The sequence below is a fragment of the Jaculus jaculus genome, chromosome 3 (genome assembly GCF_020740685.1).
Source record: "Jaculus jaculus isolate mJacJac1 chromosome 3, mJacJac1.mat.Y.cur, whole genome shotgun sequence".
Lineage (NCBI taxonomy): Eukaryota > Metazoa > Chordata > Mammalia > Rodentia > Dipodidae > Jaculus > Jaculus jaculus.
This window is the reverse complement of record NC_059104.1, coordinates 37,878,457-37,902,359: the sequence shown is the minus strand read 5'-3', so window position 1 is coordinate 37,902,359 and position 23,903 is coordinate 37,878,457. Positions and strand designations below refer to the sequence as shown.

At 41.2% G+C, this 23,903-nt stretch overlaps 1 protein-coding gene across 1 annotated transcript; it reads right to left on the bottom strand.

The window, feature by feature from the left end:
- Positions 1 to 11,704: 11,704 nt before the first annotated feature.
- Mzt1 (mitotic spindle organizing protein 1) lies at positions 11,705 to 23,839 on the bottom strand. The gene is made up of 3 exons (XM_004650777.2): positions 23,721 to 23,839; positions 16,346 to 16,491; positions 11,705 to 14,710 (listed from the first exon to the last, which is right to left on the bottom strand). Exons 1-3 carry the CDS (start codon positions 23,806 to 23,808, stop codon positions 14,687 to 14,689), a joined length of 258 nt encoding a protein of 85 aa, XP_004650834.1. The 5' UTR covers positions 23,809 to 23,839; the 3' UTR covers positions 11,705 to 14,686.
- Positions 23,840 to 23,903: the final 64 nt, after the last annotated feature.

Sequence of the window (23,903 nt, the reverse complement as noted above, 5' to 3'; positions counted from 1 at the left end):
TTATTCTGGGTATGCATTTGCCTTTCCTGCATGTAGTGCTTCTGCCAAAACTACCATCTGTGGGCTTACAGAATGCCTTCTTCACTGTCATGGCATTCCACATAGCATTGCTTCTGACCAAGGAACTCACTTCACCACCAAGGAAGTACGGCAGTGGGCTCATGATCATGGAATTCACTGGTCTTACCATGTGCCCCACCATCCTAATGCAGCTGACTTGATAGAATGGTGGAATGGCCTTTTGAAGAAACAGCTACAGACCAACTAGGTGGCAATAGCGTGGAAGGCTGGGGGAGTGTCCTCCAGCAGGCTGTATATACTCTGAATCAGTGTTCTATATATGGTACTGTTTCTCCTATAGCTCAGATTCATGGGTCCAGGAATCAAGGGGTGGAAATGGGAAGTCCCACTTACCATCACCCCAAGTGACCCATTAGCTAAATTTTTGTTTCCTGTTCCCATGACCTTACACTCTGCTGGCCTACAAGTCTTGGTCCCAGAGCGGGGAGTGTGTCTGCCAGGAGACATGAAGAACATTCCATTGAACTGGAAGCTAAGACTTCCCCCTGGCCACTTTGGGCTCCTAAAGCCCTTGAGTGAACAGGCTGAGAAAGGAGTTACAGTGATAGTAGGGGTGGTTGATCCAGACTACCAGGGGGAAATTGGGCTGCTCCTCCACAATGGAGGTAAGGAAGAGTATGCCTGGAGTGCAGGAGATCCTTTAGGGCATCTTTTAGTGTTACCATGTTCTGTTGTCAAAGTCAATGGACGACTGCAACAACCCAATAGAGGTAGTGTGATAAATGGCCCAGATCCTTCAGGAATGAAGGTATGGGTTACCCCTCCAGGTAAAGGACCAAGATCTGCTGAGGTGCTTGATGAAGGTGGAGGAAATACAGAATGGGTAGTAGAAGAAGGCAGTTACAAATACCAGCTAAGGCCACGTGAGTAGTTACAGAAATGAGGATTGCAATTGCAATGTTTCTGTCCTATCTTGATACAGAGTGTTTGTACAAATCTACACCAATATTAAGATTTTATCACTAGCTAACTGTTGAATTTATATTAGGCCTATTATATTAGAGACTAAGCTTTGTGTTGGGGAAAGATTTTGCAGTTCTGGTTGTATGTAGGATAGGTAGGATAGTTATACCATGTTAGGCAGAGTTATGAGCTTGTTACTGTTTCATTTGGAAATTAAGTATCATACAAGGAGATATGGTTTGGTGCCAAGTTGACAAGGTGTAGTTAAGTTGTGATAGTTAAGGTGATGTCAACTTAATCTGTTTAGTAATCCATAGAAATCCCTTTTGGGAGGGTCTCAGAAGTTGCTTCCAGGAAGGATCAACTAAAGGAGGAAGTCCTTCCCCCAGAGTGAGCCCTTCCCCAGAGCAGATGGCCCTGCTCAGAGGGAGACTTGATATAAGGAAGCTTTGAGTGAACCTTCCTTCCTTCCTTCCACTTGGCTGCCGGAGCTGCTCGATACCTTCCAGTGTGGACTGAAGACCAGCATCAACTGAAGACCCGTGTGGATTGAACCCCAGCAGCCCCTCAGGAAGCCTCCAGACCTTCTGGCTGAGGCATCTGGCCACGTGGACTAAGCAGCTACGAGGTTCCATGATTCCGGGGCCTGCAACTGCTGTTGGACTACCATAAGCTAATTCAATACATTCCCTTTTTAAAATATTTCATTCTAGCAGTTCTGTTCCTCTAGGGAACCCTGACTAGTACACCACCCATCATCTCCACTTAATCTTCATCACATTGAGTTGTATGCTATCCTCATTCTACAAGATAGAAAGGGCTTGGAAAGATGTTAAAGCCAGAGCTTTCTAGTAAACCTAGAGACCATCTGTGAGGTTCACCAAAATGTAGGATGGGCACACAAAAATGTACAGCATGGAATGTTGTGTTTCAAAGGCAAGAAATGCCATACAGATGATACTGATTTTACATCCATTCTCTTGTCCTTCATGGCATTACAGAGGAAAGCCCTGGCTCTGCATAGCTCATTTATCCAAGAAAAAGTAGGCCAGTAGAGGAATGTATGTATGTAACAAAGCTTTGTTAAACAGGCTTCAGAGATACCATAAAGACAGAAACAGTAGTCTTACAAGCAAGACAGCAGCCATTAACATGAACAAGAACCCTGTGGTAGTTTTCATGGATATCCTCCAATAGATTCAGGAGTTTTTTTTTTTTTTTTTTTTTTTTTTGAGGTAGGGTCTCCCTCTAGCCCAGGTTGACCTGGAATGAACTCTGTAGTCTCAGGGTGGCCTTGAACTCACAATGATCCTCCTACCTCCACCTCCCAAGTGCTGGCATTGAAGGCGTGCACTACCATGCCCAGTTCAAGATTCAGGAATTTTGTCACTGTGGGTGGATCCTAGGGTATAGCCCTAAGGTTTGGGGATGGATCTGGAGTTCCAGTCTAAAGATATGCAGATTGTCAGAGCTCTGTTTGGGTTCTTGGGGTGTGCTTGCTTAAGATGTTGTTGGTGGTTGGCTTTTCTCTCTGCTTGGGCCTGTGAAAGAGGGCCTTCTTTTTCTGCCATGATGGAACTTCCCCTGGATCTGTAAGCTTCAAATACATTCCCTTCCTTCCATACTGTGTCTAGTCTGGAGGTTCATCCCAGCAATGTGAAGTTGATTGTGGCAGACTTGGGACCACAGTGGGATGTACAATGAATCAGACATATGAATTTTGATTCTTTTTGGAACTTTTGTTTTAGAGAAATGGGCATGGACTTGGTACTTGCAACTGAAGACATACTCCAGAGAGGTAAGCCATTTTTTATGGGCTATTCTGGTGCTTGAAAATGCTAAGTGCAGAGAGAACTGTATTTGAAGGCTTTGCTTATGAACTTTCTAAGGGGAAGGAAAGACTGTAGAAAGTTGTTGGAAATGGACTACAGGCATAAAAGCTGGCTGTGTTCTGCTGTCCATGCCTAGAGTTTGATCAAGGTTGAATTTGTAATAGAATGATGTGTTTGGCTAAAAACATAGAACTGAAAAATTTAAGATTAAAAGTTGGAAAATCTCAAGCAAGTTTAAAATTACTGGCACTGTGGCTGGTTGCTAAAGCTGCCTTTGTTAAGGAGATATTACCATGGTTAAAGATGGCCCAAATGCTTTACATTGAAACAATGGAAAGGACACCCAAGGAAAGACTGAATGGTAGAAATGCAAACTGTCGTGAAAGAAGTTGACTAAAAGGAAGGAACCTGCTCTTCAAAGTCACAGCTTATTTTGTCCCTGAATTAAAGTGATGTCTGTGTTCTGTTGGTTTGGTATTGGTTTTGGAAGCATGAGAAGATGCGTGGGGTGGGTCAAGATGTGTGTGTGGTTCTAGGAGCTGCTGCTGAGACATGGCATGGGGCTGGGCATAATGAACCTACAGGCCAATGGTGCCATTGGAAGATGGACCTTGGTTTGCATAGAGACCAGATGTTTTGGGTGTACCACGACTGTGCAAAGACTACCCTGGAACACTGCTAGCTCAGAATGGAATTTTTTCCTGGCTATTCAGCTCAGCTGCAGGGCAGAATTGGAAAATCTGGAGATTCTCGGTTACTAGTTATGGTATCAGACTTGAAGTACAGATGCTTGCTTGGTAGCTGAGTTTGTACTGGTCCAGTCTCTCCTTGTTATGCTTTATAGCAGTTAGAAATGTTTACTCTGTGCCTTTTATGTTGAAAGTATCTGTTTTGATTTTACAGGACTCACAGCTAAGAGGCAATCTTAAATCTCAGATGAGACTTAGGATCTTATAATTATCTTAAGTTCATAAAGACTATGAGGACTTTGAAGTTGAACTGAATACAACTTACATTGTGTGATGGTTTTAAAGCTATTGCAGAGCAGGGGCATAATGTGGTAGTTTTATTGGATGTCCCTCAATAGATTCAGTTTTACTCAAGCTTGTAACTTGGTGTCACTGTGGGTAAATACTAGCATCCAGCCTTAAGGTGTGGGGATGGGTCTGGAATTCCAGTCTAAGGATATGCAGAGTATCTGAGCTCTGCCAGGGTTCCTGGAGCGAGCTTGCTTAGGTATTGGTGATAGCTACTTTTCTCTCTCTGCATGGACCTGTAAAAGGGGACCAGCTTCTTTTGCCATGAGGAAACTTCCCCTGGATCTGTAAGCATCAAATACATTCCCTTCCTCCCGTGACTGTGTCTGGTCTGGGGGTTGATCCCAGCACCATGAAGCTGACTGTGACAAGCCCCAGCGTGGGAACTTGACTCAGGGCTAAATTCAGGGGTTTTAAGTACGTTGAGGCTATCTCTGTGCATAATTGAAAGTACTGGTTGTTTTTCTTTAGTAGTAACCAAAACATATTTTAAAAATAAAAATAAAAACAGGGCTGGAGAGATGGCTTAATGGTTAAGGCACTTCCCTGCAAAGCCAAAGGACCCAGGTTCAACTCCCCAGAATCCATGTAAACCAGATGCACAAGAGGGAACATGCATTTGGAGTTTGTTTGCAGTGCCTGGAGGCCCTGGAATGCCCATTCTCTCTCTCAAATAAATAAATAAATAAAACAAAAACAAGAAAACCCCAAATAGCCAAACTTTTGTACTGAAAATATGGGGAAGCCAGCCAGACAGCCAACAGTGACTTGCTTTGGCCACTTTTCTGGCTGGACTCCCAAGAGGCCTAGCTCTTCCCAATTAACTATATAATTGCTAGAAGTGAGGGGAGAGGGGATTCTCCCTCAATACTAGAAGACACAATTCTATATTTAATTTTAATTGTAATTACTTTTTATAGCCATGTAAAATAATGCTACTTTTCCATTAAGATAGCCATGGACATCTTAGCTTTTTGAAAAATTATTCTGAGATCTTTTAAGTTGGCCTAGAGGAAAATGCTTATAAGTAACAACTGCAGATGTGAAACAAAAAAGCTAAGATGAATATGCTATAGGAAATGTGGACTGTGGAGGAACAGATGTGGACACACCAAGTGAAAACGACACACACAATGCAAGTGAAGATGCTGGGGTCTGGAGTAGTTAAATGCGCATGTACAAGTCTCCTGAATTGCTGAAGGTGGTCACCTATCTTTCAAAATGTCCTGTGATCTCCTCACCAACAAGACCATATCCCCTACTGTCCTCATTTTCCTGGAGGTCCTTCAGACAGCTTTTGATCAACAAATGCAGTTTAGAACCAAAGAAACTTGAAACACTTGTCCATTACAGAGCAGTGATGTGGTTCATTTCTTTTCACTGAAGTAGGTGGCACTTTAGATTGGTTTGATAAACTGGTGTTTATTTGGCATTTGCTTATGTAAAATTTATTTAATGTCTCAATATAGTCAATAAATTCAAGCATAAGCTTTAAGTTTTAAGGTCATTTTCTGGTAGGAGTGGGTAGACATGCCTCTAAAATACTCTAACCTGGTATTTATATATACACCACCAGGGCTGGAGAGAAGGCTTAGCGATTAAAGCACTTGCCTGAGAAGCCTAAGGATCCATGCCTGACTCCCCAGGTCCCATGCAGGCCAGATGCACTAAGATGACACAAGTGCAAGATCACACATGGCCACTAGGTGGCACAAGAATCTGGAGTCCAATTGCAGTAGCTGAGGCCCTGGAGCACCTCTCTCTAGGCATCTGTCTCTCACTCTAAAATTAATATATATACCCAACACTAAATTTTGATTTTTTTTCCTGTTTTGATTAGCACTGGATTCCCAATTATAGAATTTGTAGAAAATGGCTTTAATCTGTTTTTTTTTTTTTTCTCTCTCTCTCTGTAGTAGTCAGGATTCTTTAGAGGTACAGAACAGATAGGCTGAATTGTTATTAAAAGACAATTTATTGGATTAGCTTGCGGCCCTCTAACAATAGCAGTCTGCAGGCCTGAAGCTGCTCAGTCCTCAAGGCTGGATGCCTCAGCAGTGCAGGCCTGACACTAAAGGTCTGCAGGCGTCCTGGAGAGCTGCTGGTCTTCTGTCCACACTGGCAAGCAGCTTACTGCACCGACATCCAGTGGTGGAGGGGATACTTTCCTTCCCAGAGCTTCCTTAGATAAAGCCCCATTTGGGGAAGGACTTCTTTAATCCTTCCTGAAGGCAACCTCAGAGACCCACTTACGAGGAATGTCTGTGGATTCCCAAACATATCAAGTTGACACAAAACGTAACCATCACACTCTCCCTCCCCCTTTCTTCCTATTTTGGTGGCAGTGCTGGGGATTGAACCTACTTTCCCGTGTACTAGACAAATGCTCTACCAGATATATCGCCAGTCCTTTTTCTTTTGTTTTCTCCTTCCACCAACCCTTCCCCTGGTCTGGTCTGGAACTTGTTCAGTAGCCCAAGCAGGGCTTTAAATTGCCATGTCCTAATTAAAAAGTAGTAATAGGGCTGGAGAGATTAACTCAGTGGCTAAAGACACTTGCTTGCAAAGCCTGACTGGCCAGGTTTGATTCTCCAGTACCCATGTAAGCCAGATGCACAAGGGGGTGCATGGATCTGGAGTTTATATGCAATGGCTAGAGGCCCTGGTGCACCCATTCTTTCTATCTGCCTCTTCCTCTCTAAATAAATAACAATAATAATAAAAAAAACCCTAGACATGGAAAGGATATTTGGAGGGCAGGCAAGGGTTAAGTACATGTTAGTATTACATTCCATGCATCTTTATTTTCTTGGATCCAGAACTTTATTGTAATGGGGAAACAAGATTAGGGAGACAAGAGAGAAAAAAAAAAAAGGGAGTAGGGGATGCATTTACCTAGAGCAGGACAGCTGAAAGAGGTACTATCTTTTCTTTACAAAAATTATCCATTGGGGGGGGGGAGGAGGAGGAGACAGACATGTTAGAGCCTCTAGCCACTGCAAACAAACGACAGATGCATGTGCCACCTTGTGCATCTGGCTTATGTGTGTACTAGGGAACTGAACCTGGGTCGTTAGGCTTCACAGGCAAATGCCTTAAGTGCAATGCCATCATTCCAGCACCCCCCCCCCCACCTGACTTACACTTGCTAGGGCCTAGGAAACATTACAGAGGAAATGGTGGATTAAATATTAAGTGCTGCTCTGTAAGCTTGAGAACCTCCTCCCAGGAAATACAGTAGACACTGAGACTTAAAAACTTACCAAAGCAGAAAAATCAGAGGATGCTGAGAGCCCAACACTCGAAGAGGCTTTTAACATGCTCTCCAAGGCTCAGGGGCCACTGCCACAGGAAGAGGTGGAAAGAATGTAAGCGCCACAGGGCTGGAAGGTGTATTCTGAGGCATTATTCCCCACCACATGTGAGACTGTCTAGTTCATTCAGAACCCCAGAGAAAATACGATAACCCGTGGAGGACCCTCAGTGGAAGGGGAGGAGGAAGGACAGACAGAGTATGAGTCTAACCTGATGGGAATATGGCCATTATGCAACATTTTCACCCAGTAAAGTTCTCAATAAAAATAAAATAGGGCTCAAGATGGCTTAGCAGTTAAGGTGTCTGCCTGCGAAGCTTCATTCCTATTAGAATCTCCAGGTCCCATGTAAGCCAGATGCACACTGATGCAAGCCTACATGCCTATAAGAGGACGCATGCATATGGAATTTGCTTGCAGCAGCCAAAGACTCTGTTGCAGCCATTCTTTCTTTCTCTCTCTCTCTCTCAAAATGAAAAATCAGGGCTGGAAAAGATGGCTTAGAAGTTAAGGTGCTTGTCTGCGAAGCCTATGGACCCAGGTTCCATTCCCCAGGATTCATATAAGCCAGATGCACAAAGTGGTGCATGCTTCTGGAGTTCATTTACGGTGGCTGGAGGCACTAGAGAGCCACTCTCTCTCTCCCCACCTCTCTCAGAATAAGTAAATAAAGACTTATATATAAAAAAAGTAAATTTAGAAATCAAAAAGGAAATCAAAAAATTTATAGAGTCAAATGATAATGAGAACACAACATACCAAAATCTCTGGGACACAATGAAGGCAGTTCTAAGAGGTAAATTTATAGCCTTAAGTGCCTATATTAAGAAATTAGAAAGGTCGCAAGTAAACGACCTAATGCTTCGCCTTAAAGCCTTGGAAAAAGAAGAACAAGGCAAACCAAAAATCAGTAGACAGGAAGAAATAATAAAGATTAGGGCAGAAATTAATGAAATAGAAACAAAAAGAACAATCCAAAGAATTAATGAAACAAAGAGTTGGCTCTTTGAAAGGATAAACAAGATTGATAAACCCTTAGCAAATCTGACCAAAAGAAAGAGAGAAGAGACACAAATTAATAAAATCAGAGATGAACAAGGTAACATCACAACAGATTCCAGAGAAATTCAAAAAATCATAGGGACATACTATAAAAGCATATACTCCAAAGTATGAAATCTGAAAAAGTATGAAAATCTGAAAGATATGGATGATTTCCTTGATCTATATGACCTACCTAAATTAAATCAAAATGAGATTAATCACTTAAATAGACCTATGACAAACATGGAGATCTGAACAGTTATCAATAATCTCCCAACTAAAAAAAGCCCAGGCCCGGATGGATTCACTGCTGAATTTTACCAGACTTTTAAGGAAGAGCTAACACCATTGCTTCTTAAGCTTTTCCAGGAAATAGAAAAAGAAGGAATTCTACCAAACTCCTTCTATGAGGCCAGCATCACCCTGATACCAAAACCAGGCAAAGATAGAACAAAAAAAGAAATTTACAGACCAATCTCCCTCATGAACATAGATGCAAAAATTCTCAACAAAATATTGGCAAACAGAATACAAGAGTATATCAAAAAGATCATTCACCCTGACCAAGTAGGCTTTATCCCAGAGATGCAGGGATGGTTCAACATACGCAAATCTATAAATGTAATACATTACATAAACGGGTTGAAGGACAAAAATCACATGATCATCTCATTAGACGCAGAGAAAGCATTTGACAAAATCCAACATCCCTTCATGATAAAAGTCCTACAGAGACTGGGAATAGAAGAAACATATCTCAATATAATAAAGGCTATTTATGACAAGCCTACAGCCAACATATTACTAAATGGGGAAAACCTGGAAGCTTTTCCACTAAAATCAGGAACAAGACAAGGGTGTCCACTGTCCCCACTTTTATTTAATATAGTTTTGGAAGTCTTAGCCATAGCAATAAGGCAAGAGACACACATAAAAGGGATACAAATTGGAAAGGAAGAGATCAAGTTATCATTATTTGCAGATGACATGATTCTATACATAAAGGACCATAAAGACTCTACTAGCAAGCTGTTAGAGCTGATCAAAACCTACAGCAATGTAGCAGGATACAAAATAAATACACAGAAATCAGTAGCCTTCATATATGCTAACAACAAACACACAGAGGATGAAATCAGAGAATCACTCCCATTCACAATTGCATCAAAAAAAATAAAGTACCTTGGAATAAACCTAACCAGGGAAGTAAAGAATCTATACAATGAGAACTTTAAAACACTCAAGCGAGAAATTGCAGAAGACACTAGAAAGTGGAGAAACATCCCTTGTTCCTGGATTGGAAGAATCAATATTGTGAAAATGGAAATCTTACCTAAAGCAATCTACACATTTAATGCAATCCCTATCAAAATTCCAAAGGCTTTCTTCATGGAAATAGAAAAAACAATCCAAAAATTCATTTGGAATCACAAAAAACCCCGAATATCTAAAATAATACTGAGCAACAAAAAAGAGGCTGGGGGTATCACCATACCTGATTTTAACCTATACTACAGAGCCATAGTAACAAAAACAGCATGGTACTGGCACAAAAACAGACATGTAGATCAGTGGAACAGAATAGAGGACTCAGATGTAAGCCCAAGTAGCTATAGCCACCTGATATTCGATAAAAATGCCAAAAATACTCATTGGAGAAGAGACAGCCTCTTCAGCAAACGGTGTTTTGAAAACTGGATAAATATCTGCAGAAAGATGAAAATAGATTCTTCTCTCTCACCATGCACAAGAATTAAGTCCAAATGGATTAAAGACCTTAACATCAGACCGGAAACTCTGAAACTGCTAGAGGAAAAAGTAGGGGAAACCCTTCAACATATTGGTCTTGGCAAAGACTTTCTGAATACAACACCAATTGCTCAGGCAATAAAACCACAGATTAACCACTGGGACCTAATGAAATTACAAAGATTTTGCACCGCAAAGGACACAGTGAAAAAAGCAAAGAGGCAACCTACAGAATGGGAAAAAATCTTCGCCAGCTATATATCTGATAGAGGATTAATATCTAGGATATACAAAGAACTCAAAAAGTTAAATAATAAGGAATCAAAAAGGCCAATCAAAAAATGGGCTATGGAGCTAAATAGAGAGTTCTCAAAGGAAGAAATACGAATGGCATATAAGCATCTAAAAAAATGTTCTACGTCACTAGTCATCAGGGAAATGCAGACTAAAACTACATTGAGATTCCATCTCACTCCTATCAGATTGGCCACCATCATGAAAACAAATGATCATAAATGTTGGCGGGGATGTGGAAAAAAAGGAACCCTTCTGCACTGCTGGTGGGAATGCAATCTGGTCCAGCCATTGTGGAAAACAGTGTGGAGGTTCCTAAAACAGCTAGAGATTGATCTACCATATGACCCAGCTATAGCACTCCTAGGCATATATCCAAAGGACTCATCTCATTTCCTTAGAAGTACGTGCTCAACCATGTTTATTGCTGCTCAATTTATAATAGCTGGGAAATGGAACCAGCCTACATGTCCCTCAACAGATGAGTGGATAATGAAGATGTGGCACATTTATACAATGGAGTTCTACTCAGCGGTAAAGAAAAATGAAGTTATGACATTTGCAGAAAAATGGATGGACCTGGAAAGTATTATACTAAGTGAGGTAACCCAGGCCCAGAAAGCCAAGCGCCACATGTTCTCTCTCATATGTGGATCCTAGCTACAGATGATTGGGCTTCTGCGTGAGAATGAAAATACTTAGTAGCAGAGGCCAGTAAGGTAAAAAGGAGACATAAAGGGTAGAGAAAGGAAGGGAGGAGGGTACTTAATAGGTTGATATTGTATATATGTAATTACAATGATTGTAATGGGGAGGTAATATGATGGAGAATGGAATTTCAAATGGGAAAGTGTGGGGGTGGGGAGGGAGGGAATTACCATGGGAAATATTTTATAATCATGGAAAATGTTAATAAAAATTTAATAAAAAATAAAAAAAAAGTAAATTTAGATTTCCATTTACTACTAATCATGCTTTAGTTATCCAAGTTTAGAAAATCAGTCATCTTAATTTCTTGTTTTCCTAGAATCCTTCATTAAATCCCTTATTTTTTGGGTAAATTTCTAGGTTCCACCCTGATTTGACCACTTAGGCCCAAGTTACTGTCATAGCACCCTCCCTAGTTTCTGCTCATTCATCTATCCTCCATTTCTGGCATACGTGTAAGTGAACTGAAAGAAAGGAGGTGAACAGATACTTGCACACGAATGTTCACAGCAGCTTTACTCATAACCACCCAGCCACTGGTGGATGGGCCAAGAAAATGCAGTATAGAATACAATGCATTCTCCCTACTGTTGAAAAAATTGACATGTACTATGAGAGGGATGAATGTGGAAGACATGCTGGGCAACAAGATACGACAAAGGACACATACATGATTCAACATAAGAGGTTCCCAATATAATTAAATTCATGGCTAGAAGGAAGAAAAATATTTCACACAGACTCAAGGGATGAGGAGTTTTTATTTCTAAATATGTTGTTGCAGTTTGGGTTGATGAAAGTTCTAAAGATGGGATGTTGAGGGTTACAAAAATCTTCATGCCATTAAACTGCCCAACTTAATTATGACGACAAACTTTATATTTCACCACAATAAAAAGTGGTCAGTGAGACTGAGAAACTGAGTTTTTAATCTTAATTAAATGTTTGAAGATTGGTATTTGATCCAGTCATTAGAAAACTTTATCATATAGTTGGAACAACATGTAAATAAGTTTCATAATGACCCACTAAGAAGCTCTTCTCTGAAGTACAGAAAAATATACTATTAACTCTTGAATTGCCAACTTTGAGTTAAAGCCTTGGGCAACATTTTACAGCTATCTCCTCTCACTACCAGGGAGAATAATTGCATGTCTATACTTCAAGCTTAATGCCTAAGTTGTAAGTTGCATAACCTATTTTTAAAGCCATAAACATAATAAATACCTTAATAAACTACCCATAGAAACACCACTGAATTCACAGAAGCATTTAATAAATCAAACATGCATGCATGCCAGTAACACCAACTGGTTTTATTTTTGTCAATGACAACATGCATGCCACTGTATCACTGCTTTCTTAAAATGCATTAAAATATGTTTATAATTAAGAAATGTGGCACATTAAAGAAGTCCTCTGTAAACATAACCCATTGTTAATATATTTTTTCCACTTTGTTTCATACATCAATAACTTAATCTACAAAACCATAAATAGAACTACAAATCTTCATGGCCTAGAAATACAAGCAAATCTGAGTAAAGGAAGGTCTGAGACAAGGACTCTAGTCTTCACCATGCCTTACGTGCAGTAATTACTACCAATCCCTTACATCAGAGTAAAGGTAGGTCTGAGACAAGGACTCTCTAGTCTTCACCATGCCTTACCTATAGTAATTACTACCGACCCCTTACATCAGAGTAAAGGTAGGTCTGAGACAAGGACTCTCTAGTCTTCACCATGCCTTACCTGCAGTAATTACTACCAATCCCTTACATCAGAATAAAGGTAGGTCTGAGACAAGGACTCTCTAGTCTTCACCATGCCTTACCTGCAGTAATTACTACCGATCCCTTACATCAGAGTAAAGGTAAGTCTGAGACAAGGACTCTCTAGTCTTCACCACGCCTTATGTGCAGTAATTACTTCCGATCCCTTACATCAGAGTAAAGGGAGGTCTGAAGCAAGGACTCTAGTCTTCACCACACCTTATGTGCAGTAATTACTTCCGATCCCTTACATCCCTGTTTCCTAACTTGTTCTGCCAATAACAGACATTTCAGATGAATTGGTAAATATGACAGGCATTTAAAAAATCAAAATGGCCAAAAGCCATGGTTTTTTTGTTTGGTCTTTTGAAGCAGGGCCTCCCTGTATTATTTCTGTACTCCAAACTGTCCTCAGACTTGTGATTCTTTTGCCTTAACCTTCTAAGTAACTCAGATTACAGGCATACACCACTGTGCCTGATCAAGAGCTGAGATCTGCTGAAAAGGAGAGAAGATGGCTACTTACTACTACTAAATGTTATTAAAACCACTTTAGCTTGTCTAATAGAAAATACTACAGAGGAGTACATGTTTCTTATACTGTCATTTTAAAGTGATGTCAACACAAGTTAAAAGTTTAAAAACCAATAAAATCAGATTAAATCCATATTAGCATTACAAAAAGGAAATAAGACTCCACTGAGATTCTGTAATAGAGCAGAACCAATCCTCATAAATTTTCTAGAATTTATTTTCAAGCCATCACTTTGATGACTTAAACTTTTAAGGGTTAAAAAGAATGACATGCAAAATTAGTTTTGAAAAACCATACTTAAACTTCTTGATATACATCTCACTAGTTTTTGTTTAATGAGTGGAAATCCTTACTTCTTCAGAAAACATTATGTATCTGTTGAAACACATTAACAATGCAGTGATTAAGTGATCATTCAAGATCTACTAGGTTTACTTTTATTACATAAAAGTAAAAAAGAATTTTGCATGTTGGCCTTTTCACTTTATATACTCTTTTTTTTTTCCTTTTGTTTTTTTGAGGTAGGGTCTCACTCTAGCTCAGGCTGACCTGGAATTCACTATGTATTCTCAGGGTGGCCTCGAACTCACAGTGATCCTCCTACCTCTGCCTCCCGAGTGCTGGGATTAAAGGTGTGCGCCACCACGCCTGGCACTTTATATACTCTTATAAAAATGGTCTCAACTAATATTTTGATTGGATGTAAACAGCTTTACACGTGATCTATGGATTCCAAAAATTCTCACACTTGTGAAGCAAGTGCTTTATCCAGTGAACCATCTCCCCAGCCCTACAATCCAAGCTTCTAGAAAGTCATTTTTGAGTCAATAAACAAATGATCTGGCTCAAAAATTTAAAAAACTGAACAGATTAGAAGAAATGTTTTCTAATGTTCCTATTTTAAAAACCAAGACTGTGAAAGACGAGGACTCTAAATCGAAAATTTGCAAATGGTGGCTGAAATGCTGTCAGCTCTCAGACCAATGCAACATAAATGCAGTTATTATGCATAAACAACTCAAAATTAAAGTTTCTAATAGAAATGCCAACTAATCATAACAACTAGACATCACTGCTGATGGGTTCCACTAACTTCAACCAGGCACAGCAGACAGCCAGCATGCTTAGAAAAGTAAAGCTATAGGCACTATAAATAAGGAACACATTTATAAATAAGAAGCTAGCAGTGCCAGAGCGCTGAGACCATTAAAACAGTCAGATGTAAATACATCTCATCTGCTAGTTCCCTCTGTAAACCACTCTCCACCAATTTCTGAAGCTATGGTTTCGTAGCTCTTCTAAGAAGGAACCATTTTCTGTACTGTTGTGTGCAGTCATTTCACTGCACATTCATGACAACAATGCAATCTTCAGCTTCTTGCAAAGCTTGGCACCTCATCAGCACTTCTCCAGGAAGTTAGCTTGTCATGTTTTCAGCAGCCTAGAACAAGAAACTAAGATTCATTATTTTAAATAAAACCATACAAAGAAAGACACACTGTGAAGATGAATTTGTCAATACTATATTTTGTTTAACAACTACTTGTGTGACGTAATTGAGTTACTTTTATCAAGCCCACATAAAGCTGCACAGGTGTTATTTGCAGTGGCAAGAGATCCTAGCACACCCACACACACATATATTTGCAAAAAAACAAACAAACAAACAAACAAACAAAAAACAGGAATGAGAAAGCCCTTTTATGCCACAAGGAGGAGAGTAAGAGCAAAGAGGAATAGCAGATGTCTGGCTAATCTCATTTCACCAGAAACTCCCAGACTGCAGGTCACTCATACATAAACGATTTGATATGTTGTGGTAGGTTGAATGTATGTATGTCCCCCACTAGACTCAGGTGTTAACTTGGATTTCTAGCTTCCGGGCGGACAGATCTGACTTGTAGCCCAAAGGCACGCAGAGCAGTCTGGAGTTCTGCCTGGGTCCCTGTTGTCTGCTGTTCTTCTGTGACTGCTTTCAGTGTGTGCTGGCTGGTAATGGTTTCTCTCCCCTTGTGTCTATGAAAGGGGGCCAGTCTCTTCCTCCATTATGGAACTTCCCCTGGATCTGTAAGACTGAAATAAATCCTGTTCCTCCCATAAACTTCCTGGTTTGGAAATTCATGTCAGCAATGTAGAGCTGACTACAACATGTATATTTCTGTAAAGACTTATTTAGTTGTACTTCCCAATTAAAATTTCCTTTGAATATAGCCTAAGACAGTACAAAGTTCAACAAAAATTCTGCAAAATACTGGTAAAATTATAAACAAGGGAATCTGAAATGCTACTAATCCCCTCCCCCATTTTTTTTTGCAGCTAATAGAACTACTTCTTTTTTCTTAGTATAATCAATTCACAGACATATTCTGAATTGGCCTTTCTCTCCTCTGGATTTACCACACAAGAGAATCAAAACATAATTTAAGTAATACATAATTTGGAGAAGTCTTAAAATCACACACACAGAGATGGCTCAGCAGGTAAAGGTGCTCATGTGAAACATCCGCTGGCCTGGGTTTGGTCACCCACTGTGCACGTACAGACAGGTGCACAAAGTAGCACACACGCCTGGAGTTTGCTTGCTGAGGCAGGAAGCCCTGGCACATCCAGACTTTCTCTCTCCTCACAAATACATAAAACACACACTCATACATTTTTTGTTTTAGTCTAAAATACCTTAGTGCTATTTGCTTTGTTCCATCCCCTTTTTATGTTGATTGTAAAGGTTCTACAATATATGGACAATAAAACAAGCAATACCTTATTGTTCCTATCATATAAAAGCAGACCTTTCTATCTGAAAGGGTAGCAAATAACATCCTAGAGATCTTTCCAGTTACCTCATTGCCACTAAACATTTCAAAGAATCAGTTCTGGGAAAAATCAAAGTTTAGTAGTTCTCTTCCAAACTTCCCTGTTTGGTACCAGGGTTTTACTTCCTCAGAGGGCATGAGACTGACTTAATCTGCTATGCTTCTCTAACTCAACCTGCTCTGCTAGCTTCTTTCACCTACCTTCAGTGGCCATTTCTAGACACAGCGTTTCTATTTATAACACACTCATAGATGAACCTAACCTTCAGTGCTTCAGTAGCCTTGCGAAGTTCCTTAATGACTGATGATAGAGCTTCCGGGTTAATTCCTTGTTCACAAAGCCGTACACAAATAGACAGGGTTTCCATATCTAAACCAGTATTCAAAATCCTTGAAATCTCAAGTAGAACTGAAAAGAGAGAAAAAGAAACCCTTTAAAAGCTTCATTCAGACATATGCCTGTAGCGCTTGTTTTTTTTTTATTTCATTACTGCACAGTATCAGAGAATAGACACAGCTCAGGATTTAGAATCAACATGCAATGGTGTCTTTCCTCTTACTTTAACCACAAACCTGACTTTCACATCTGGGTATGTACCCTATCACTCATCTAGTGTTAGGATTATTCTCAGCACTTCCTCAGTCATTGATAATGTTACTTAATCGGTTGCAAAACATAGCTTTTTATGAAAACACTTAACTACTCTACTACTTCAAGTTGCTTTTATGCTTCTCCCATTAAAAGAATATTGTGCCAAGTATCTGTATATATTAACTTAGTTTTCTTTCAAGACAAATTTCTAAAAGACTTGCTCACTCACTAACAGTCATTAAAAGCCTCGAAAACTTTTATAACTTGACAGAGTAACCAAAGCTGCTGACTCTAATATTAAAAATGAGAACTTGTATCTAACCTCCCTTTATATTATATTTTATCGTAGTTTAGGTAAGTATGTCTTTGATACGAGAAGCAGTGCCATAGAGAAACTATTCCAGGATGTTAGGACAATGATTCCATTGGGCTTTCTTTTTCCGAATATGCTTAGAATTTAAGTCAGCTGTCAACATGTTATCTGCTATATCCTGTATCATTTCCCTCTGGTACTGTTTTATTTCCCCCTTCACATAAAAATTTAAATATTTAACACCCTGGGGTCTGGGCAGAAGAAAGGCTTTAATTTTTTCTTCTTCCAGGAATAAGTCAGTTGCCACAACATATTGAAAAATCCTTTTGTCACTCAGCAGCAAATGCACCTTTATCACATAGCATTCTCAGAGATCTGTTGCCATGCTTAAGTCACAGCCAACTTACTATAGCACATAATAAGTCAATGATTCCTCTCTCACCTTCCATACTTAAATGCCTTTTTATCCATGAGATGAAGATAGGGTTTTTTAGTCAATTCTCAAAACAACTTTGGATTACCCTTTGAATTGCATAAAACCAGATTATTCTGGAATGGACATGTTAACAATATTTAACTACATTCATTCATTTAACTGTCTTTAAAAATTCATTAGGACTCTAAGTCATTAAAAATGCATGTGGACACCATACTTTTCCTACATCCAGTTTGGTATGAGTGTCATAAACTATGAGTTCCTGCTGAGCATGGTAGTACATGCCTTTAAGCCTAACACTCAGGAGATCAAGGTAGGAGGATCACTTTGAGTTCAAGGCCAGCATGAAACTACATAGCGAATTTCAGGTCAGCCTGGGCTAGAGCAAGATCTTACCTTGAAAAACAATCAATCAATCAATCAATCAAACAAACAAACACTATGATTTTCTAAATTAGGTGTAGTGGTGCAGGCTTGGAATCCCAGGCTCCAGGCTAATGGGAGCCCCTATTTTAATGATGATAATAATAATAATGATAAAGGAGGAGAAGGAAGAGGAGGAAGGAGAAAGGGAGAAGCAGCAGCAGCAGACCTGAGAACCTACAGGTGTCCCCTGGCCTCCACATGCATGTGCACCCACCCGCTCACAAGCACAAATATTTCATGCCCCTATTAAGCTTTATGAACATACAGCGTACAATTCCAATGCTCCTGTTTAATTAGAATATCTATGTAACTTTTTTGAAGAGTTGGAATTATGACATTTTAACACATCTAAACAGTTGGTAAATAGAAAGAAGCATTTAAGAAAATGAGTTTATACACCTTTATGAATTTTGGTGACTTATGATGTCACGGCTCAAAGGACTGCAAAGAAACTGAAACGAGATCACATGGAGGTGCACTGGACAGCCTTACAGCTGGTAAGGTCAAACCAGTGGTCACAAAGTTTGCTCACAACCTATCATGCCTCTGCTGGAAACAAAAGTTTATTTAAGTCTTGTTTGTGATATTCCCACAAAACTTCAGGTTTACATCTGGGGAAGGAGTAAGGACACACCCAAAGGTCATATGTTTAGGCTTTATGTATCACTGACTGATACTGAACAATTCAATACCAATTCTTCTTCCAGCTACAAAGAGGAAGTGATACTGTTTGTACACAGGTGGCCCTCGCAGCAAATGCTGACCGTTGTTCTTCAAGCAGACTCCAGAATGCAGGACTTCTTTCCATCCTGCATTGTGCTAGTCATAGGTCACCTCTCCACCCTCAGATCTCCTCAAATCCCCCCCCTCCTCCATCAGAAATCAGAACCCCTCCAAATCTTCTCTTCCCTCAGAACACTTTCTCCCACTTCCCCCACGATCAGCACTGTCAAGTGGATACTGCCAACACCCCTTCTGAGCTCCAGAGCATTTTCAGAAGACATGCTTCTCACCCATGTCACCGATTTGATCTTGCTGATTTGCGATAGTGGGGTGTGGTGACACATTCCTGCAAGCCCAATACTTGGGAGGCTGAGGCAGGTGGCTGGCTCACTGTAACTTCAAGATGCCTGGGCTTCACACTGGAAAATGTTCCCAGCAACCTCCTTGTGGACAACTCTTCCCATAGCAGTGTATCACAGGTTAACAGGGGCCTTGCAAACAGAGCCAGAGCATGGCCAGATCTAACATCTATGTCATTTTTCCATCTGTGAGTGGATAGAATTGTCCTCATTTTGAGTCACATCTTCCTGTCTTTTACTAACACTATTTTAAAACCAGAACTAGATGCTGAGTCTTAGTGTTTTCATCAATTACTGAAATAATCAAGGAGCTCTTCTCATCTGACCTACTGGGCTGATACAATATACTGACAGACTTCTTAAATGCACTGAAAGAACACAGCTTGGGAAATCTATTTTCGCAGTAAGCACACCTGCAAGTTAGCTGGGAGTAGATGGTACCTCATTTCTCACTATTGCTTGTTCACTTACCCCTAAGAAACAGCCAAGCAAGCACGGCACGTGTGGCCTTGCATTCCTGGCTTACAGATGGAGAATGTGATTACCCACTCAGGAGCCATGATGGACTTCATCTCAACAGTGACACTCTAGCTTCCCATGTGAGCCTGGAAAAGGTAATGCCTGAAAAAGGCTCCCTCTTAAGACACTCTCCCTTTAAACCCAGCTACCGTGTGTTCCTGTGTTCAGACATCCTCTGCTAAGAGCCCAACTGACAGCCATGTACCCAGCACATTGTTCAGTGGAGGTTTTGAGAGGACTTAAGTGGGACATGTGAGAGGCCCACCACATGAGCAACACCACAGTGAGCCTATCGATCCCTACCGAGAACTACAAGTCATTTTCTGTGGTTTGTTATTCACAACAGAGAACCGCATGGAGTTCAGACCCTCTTTCCAATCTATCATCACTACTTACTGTCCCCGACAATGTTGACTATCCAGTTTGGTCTCTGCATGCAGACCCTCCCCTATAGCTGCAATGCACATTTCTTATTTCACACCTCTGTTCACTTTGCTCCTTTGCCCTTTCTCTTCTCATCATATAATCCCATGCAGTCTTCTAGGCCCAACAAAAGCATCTCAATTCTAGAATTTCTCCTATCTTCTTTAAAAACTGGCATTGATATTTACATGGTATCTTCATGAACTGTAACCAATCACTATTTCCTTAAACTCTGCTCCATAACTGGTAGCTATATATGTTGTGCCTATCTGTCAGTCCTGGAAAGGTAATTGACCCCAGTTCCCAGAGATATTACAGTCTAGATATCAAGTAACTGACTGCTAAGGAGTAAATATGTTCCTTAATGTTTTTTTCTTTTCTTTCTTTTTTTGGTTTTTTGAGGAAGGATCCCACTCTAGTCCAGGCTGACCTGGAATTCACTATGTAGTCTCAGGGTGGCCTGGAACTCATTGCAGTCCTCCTACCTCTGCCTCCTAAGTGCTGGGATGAAGGCATGCACCACCACGCCTGGCTCAAAGTAAATGTTTTAAGAAACATAACTCTCAAAGCAACAAGGTTGAGAACTGAGACATTTAAGAAGTAATTAGGGGGACTGGAGAGATGGCTTAGCAATTAAGGCACTTGCCTGCAAAGTCAAAGTACCCATGTTTGATTTCCCAGGACCCATGTTAAGCCAGACACGCATCTGGAGTTCCTTTGCAGTGGCTGGTGGCCTTAGTGCACTCATTCCCTCTTTCTCTCTACCTGCCTATTTCTCTCTCAAATATATAAATAAAAATATTTTAAAAAACATATAAAAAGAAGTAATTCAGCCACAAGAGATCTGCCTTATGAATGGATTAATACCATTATCTGGGGGATTGAGACAGACTGGTCATCCCTCCTTAGTGCACTCCTGTCACTAGGATGAATTTATTCCTCTATCTCCTTCCTTCCTAATGTAAGTGTGCTCTAGTCCATTCACCATTTACCAGGAGATAATACAAAATAAAGTTCTGCTGTCTATAACTAAGTCTCAGTATTCTGTGATAACAATACAAAACACTACAAGATTCCTTCACATTCTAAGCCAAATAAAGGGAAAGAATAGCATACTTCTGAAACAAATTACAGTGGCATATTAACACCTTAGAAAGGACACAGTGTTTGAGAAAGACTTGTTTGGGGGCTGAAGAGATTGCTTAGTGGTAAGGCATTTGCCTGCAAAGCCAAAAGATCCAGGTTTGACTCTCCAGGTCCTATGTATGCCAGATGCACAAGGGGGTGTATGCATCTGGAGTTCGTGTGCAGTGCCTGGAGGCCCTGGCAAGTCCATCCTCTCTCTCTGAAATAAATAAATAAATAAATAGATGAAAAAAACTGTTTGGAAGAAGTGACAACCCTGGACTTCAAGTATGATCAGAAACCACCCCAAAGCAGGAGGAGAGTGTCAAAACCAGTATGTGCAGTGGTTCCTAGACTTGAGGCAACTTGGTAGTCATAGATGTGAGCATCTAGAGTGAATCCAATGTTAAAGGAGTGAGTATAAAAGAGGAAACAGGAAGATAAATAAAATCATTAAGGCACTATTAAAAGATTTTAGAACTCCAGCTATTGGAAGATATAAACAGGAGTTTGCATTTGCAAGTTTATGAATAAGTTTTGGATTGTGAAAAAGGCCAGAGCATTTGTGATGTGGAATGTACCTATGTTAGTACAATCGTAGCACAAGACTGACAGATGCCATATCCAGAGGAAATTTAAACATGGTCAAATATGAAATGAGTGAAGAATTTTGAGGACTTTGTGAATAAGAGGGAGAAGAGGTTTAAGGCTGACTCCCAGGGTTCCTTCTAACATGAACAACTTGACTGCTCCTGGTAACATAGACTACCCATTTGCTCCACCAGCTACTCATAGAGCTCTCAACTTTTTCTCTACGATGCTTTTTGCAAGCCAATTTCCTGACTGCCAGGAAGGATAAAGATGAGGAGCAGCATACCGTATCTTCAAGGATGGTGGACAAAAAAAAAGAAAAAAAAAAGAGAAATTGGCCCCCATAAGCCTTAAAAGTTCATGTTGACTCTCATGGATTGACTTAAATAAAATGCCATATTTATTTTTCTACAATTTTTGTTTAAAAAAAACACAACAAAACACCCTCTTGGTCTCAGAGGATGGCTCAGTGGTTGAAAGCACTTGTAGGCACTTGCTTGCAAAGCCTGCCAGCCCAGTTTCAATTTCCTAGCCACCCATGTACAGCTGGGTAGGTAGACATTCATTTGCAGCAGCAAGAGAACCTGGTGCACCAATATATACATACATGCATACACACACATGAATGCAAGTAAAGAAGAGAAAAATGTAAAAAAAAAATCCTTTTGGTCCTCTCCTTTTTTTACAACCTTATGCTTTTGATAATCTTCATTTCATACCAAGTTCACTCAGAAAAGATGGCGGTGATGTGATGCAAATCCCCAGTTCTCATGTGTGTATCAGTAGCCCCACCAGGCCTAAGAGTTTTCCATTCAATTGGAGTCTTAGGGTGGTGTTTAGACGATAAGCAAAGGTAGTCTAAGAAAATTTACTGACGTATTATGTTACCCATCCGGCTCAAAAACATCACACTGGCACCCACTGGTAAATCCAGCACTCTGGAGGCAGAAGGATCAGGAGCTTGAGGCCAGCCTGGGCTATATTATAGCAAGATCTTGCCTCAAAACAGTAATCCCCAAAACTAGACATAAAAACACAACAATATTGGAATTGAAGGAAAGATGAAAGTCCACATTGTTATATAAACATCTTGTGTGCACAAATCCACTTTTCCAAATAAAAATCAGAATCAGTCAAACATCAAGAAGGAGAAAACAGGCTGTATACAATGTTAAGGACACGAATCTCAGAACAGCAGCTAAATAAACAAACACTAACACTAGTTGGGTGGGAAAAAAAATGCTGTAAAGGCTCCAACAGTATCATTCTTTAAAAAGAAAAGAAGTGCAGAAAATTCCAGAAACTTCTACATCGAGAGGGCAACATGGGAAGCAGAGTCCTGAGTGAAGGGGACACAGGACAGAATGCTGACACAGCCTGGTGAGAATTCCATTGGGTTATACTTTAAGAACACCCGGAGGCTGATGCGGGAAGCAACATATAAATCGTTTATAGATGGAGATGAGTGAAATGAAGACCGAGAAAGGTTACCTGCAAACGACACGACATCTGATGCAACAGGCAAGAAACGAGATCACCTTTTTGCTATTCTTTTCCCGGGTTGTCTTCTCATTCCCAATAACCCTTTGTAAGAAGCAGCTACGGCTTCTTCTTACAAAGATGCCCCGGAGGAATTTAGGGGCCGAGCGGACATTGGAGGGCAAGGGAGCAGGTAACTGCGAGAACACTTCACCCACCCCAGTGCTTAGGCCACAGCCACGTGCCTGGGGCAGAGGACCCGCTGGTGGGGTGACGCGGTGCGCGGGGACCCGGGGCGGTGGGGAAAGGGAGCTGTCATTGACCGGGCACTGACGCGCCTGCCCGCGAGCAGGGACCGAGCGGGGCGCGCGCCTGCAGGCGCACGGTCGCCTCGGCTTCGCTGTCGCGGGCTTCCCGCGCGGGCTGTGGGGTCCGAGCCGCGCAAACCGGTCGCCGCGAGGCCCGAACGGTGCGCGGGACCCCCTCTGCCGGAGCTCCGCCCCGGCCCGCCGGCTCTGCGACCCTCGGCGGGTCCGTTGTCCCGGCGCGTAGGCGATGCCGTCGGGAAGCACACGGGGAAGCGGAGTTCCCTCCGACATCCGGGGCTCCGGGAAGCCCGGAGAGCGGTCCACGCAGCGCCACGGGCACTCACCGTCCATGGTCTCCCTCACCGCGTTCAGGTTCGCCGCCGCCGTCGCAGCTCCGCCGCCACCGCCGCCGCCGCCGCCTCCGCTCGCCATGACGGATTCCGAAGAGGCGGGAGGACGGCCTGACCCGGAACTAGGAGCGCCGGCCGCTCTCCCCGGGCACACGCACCGCGCGCCCGCGCCGCCCA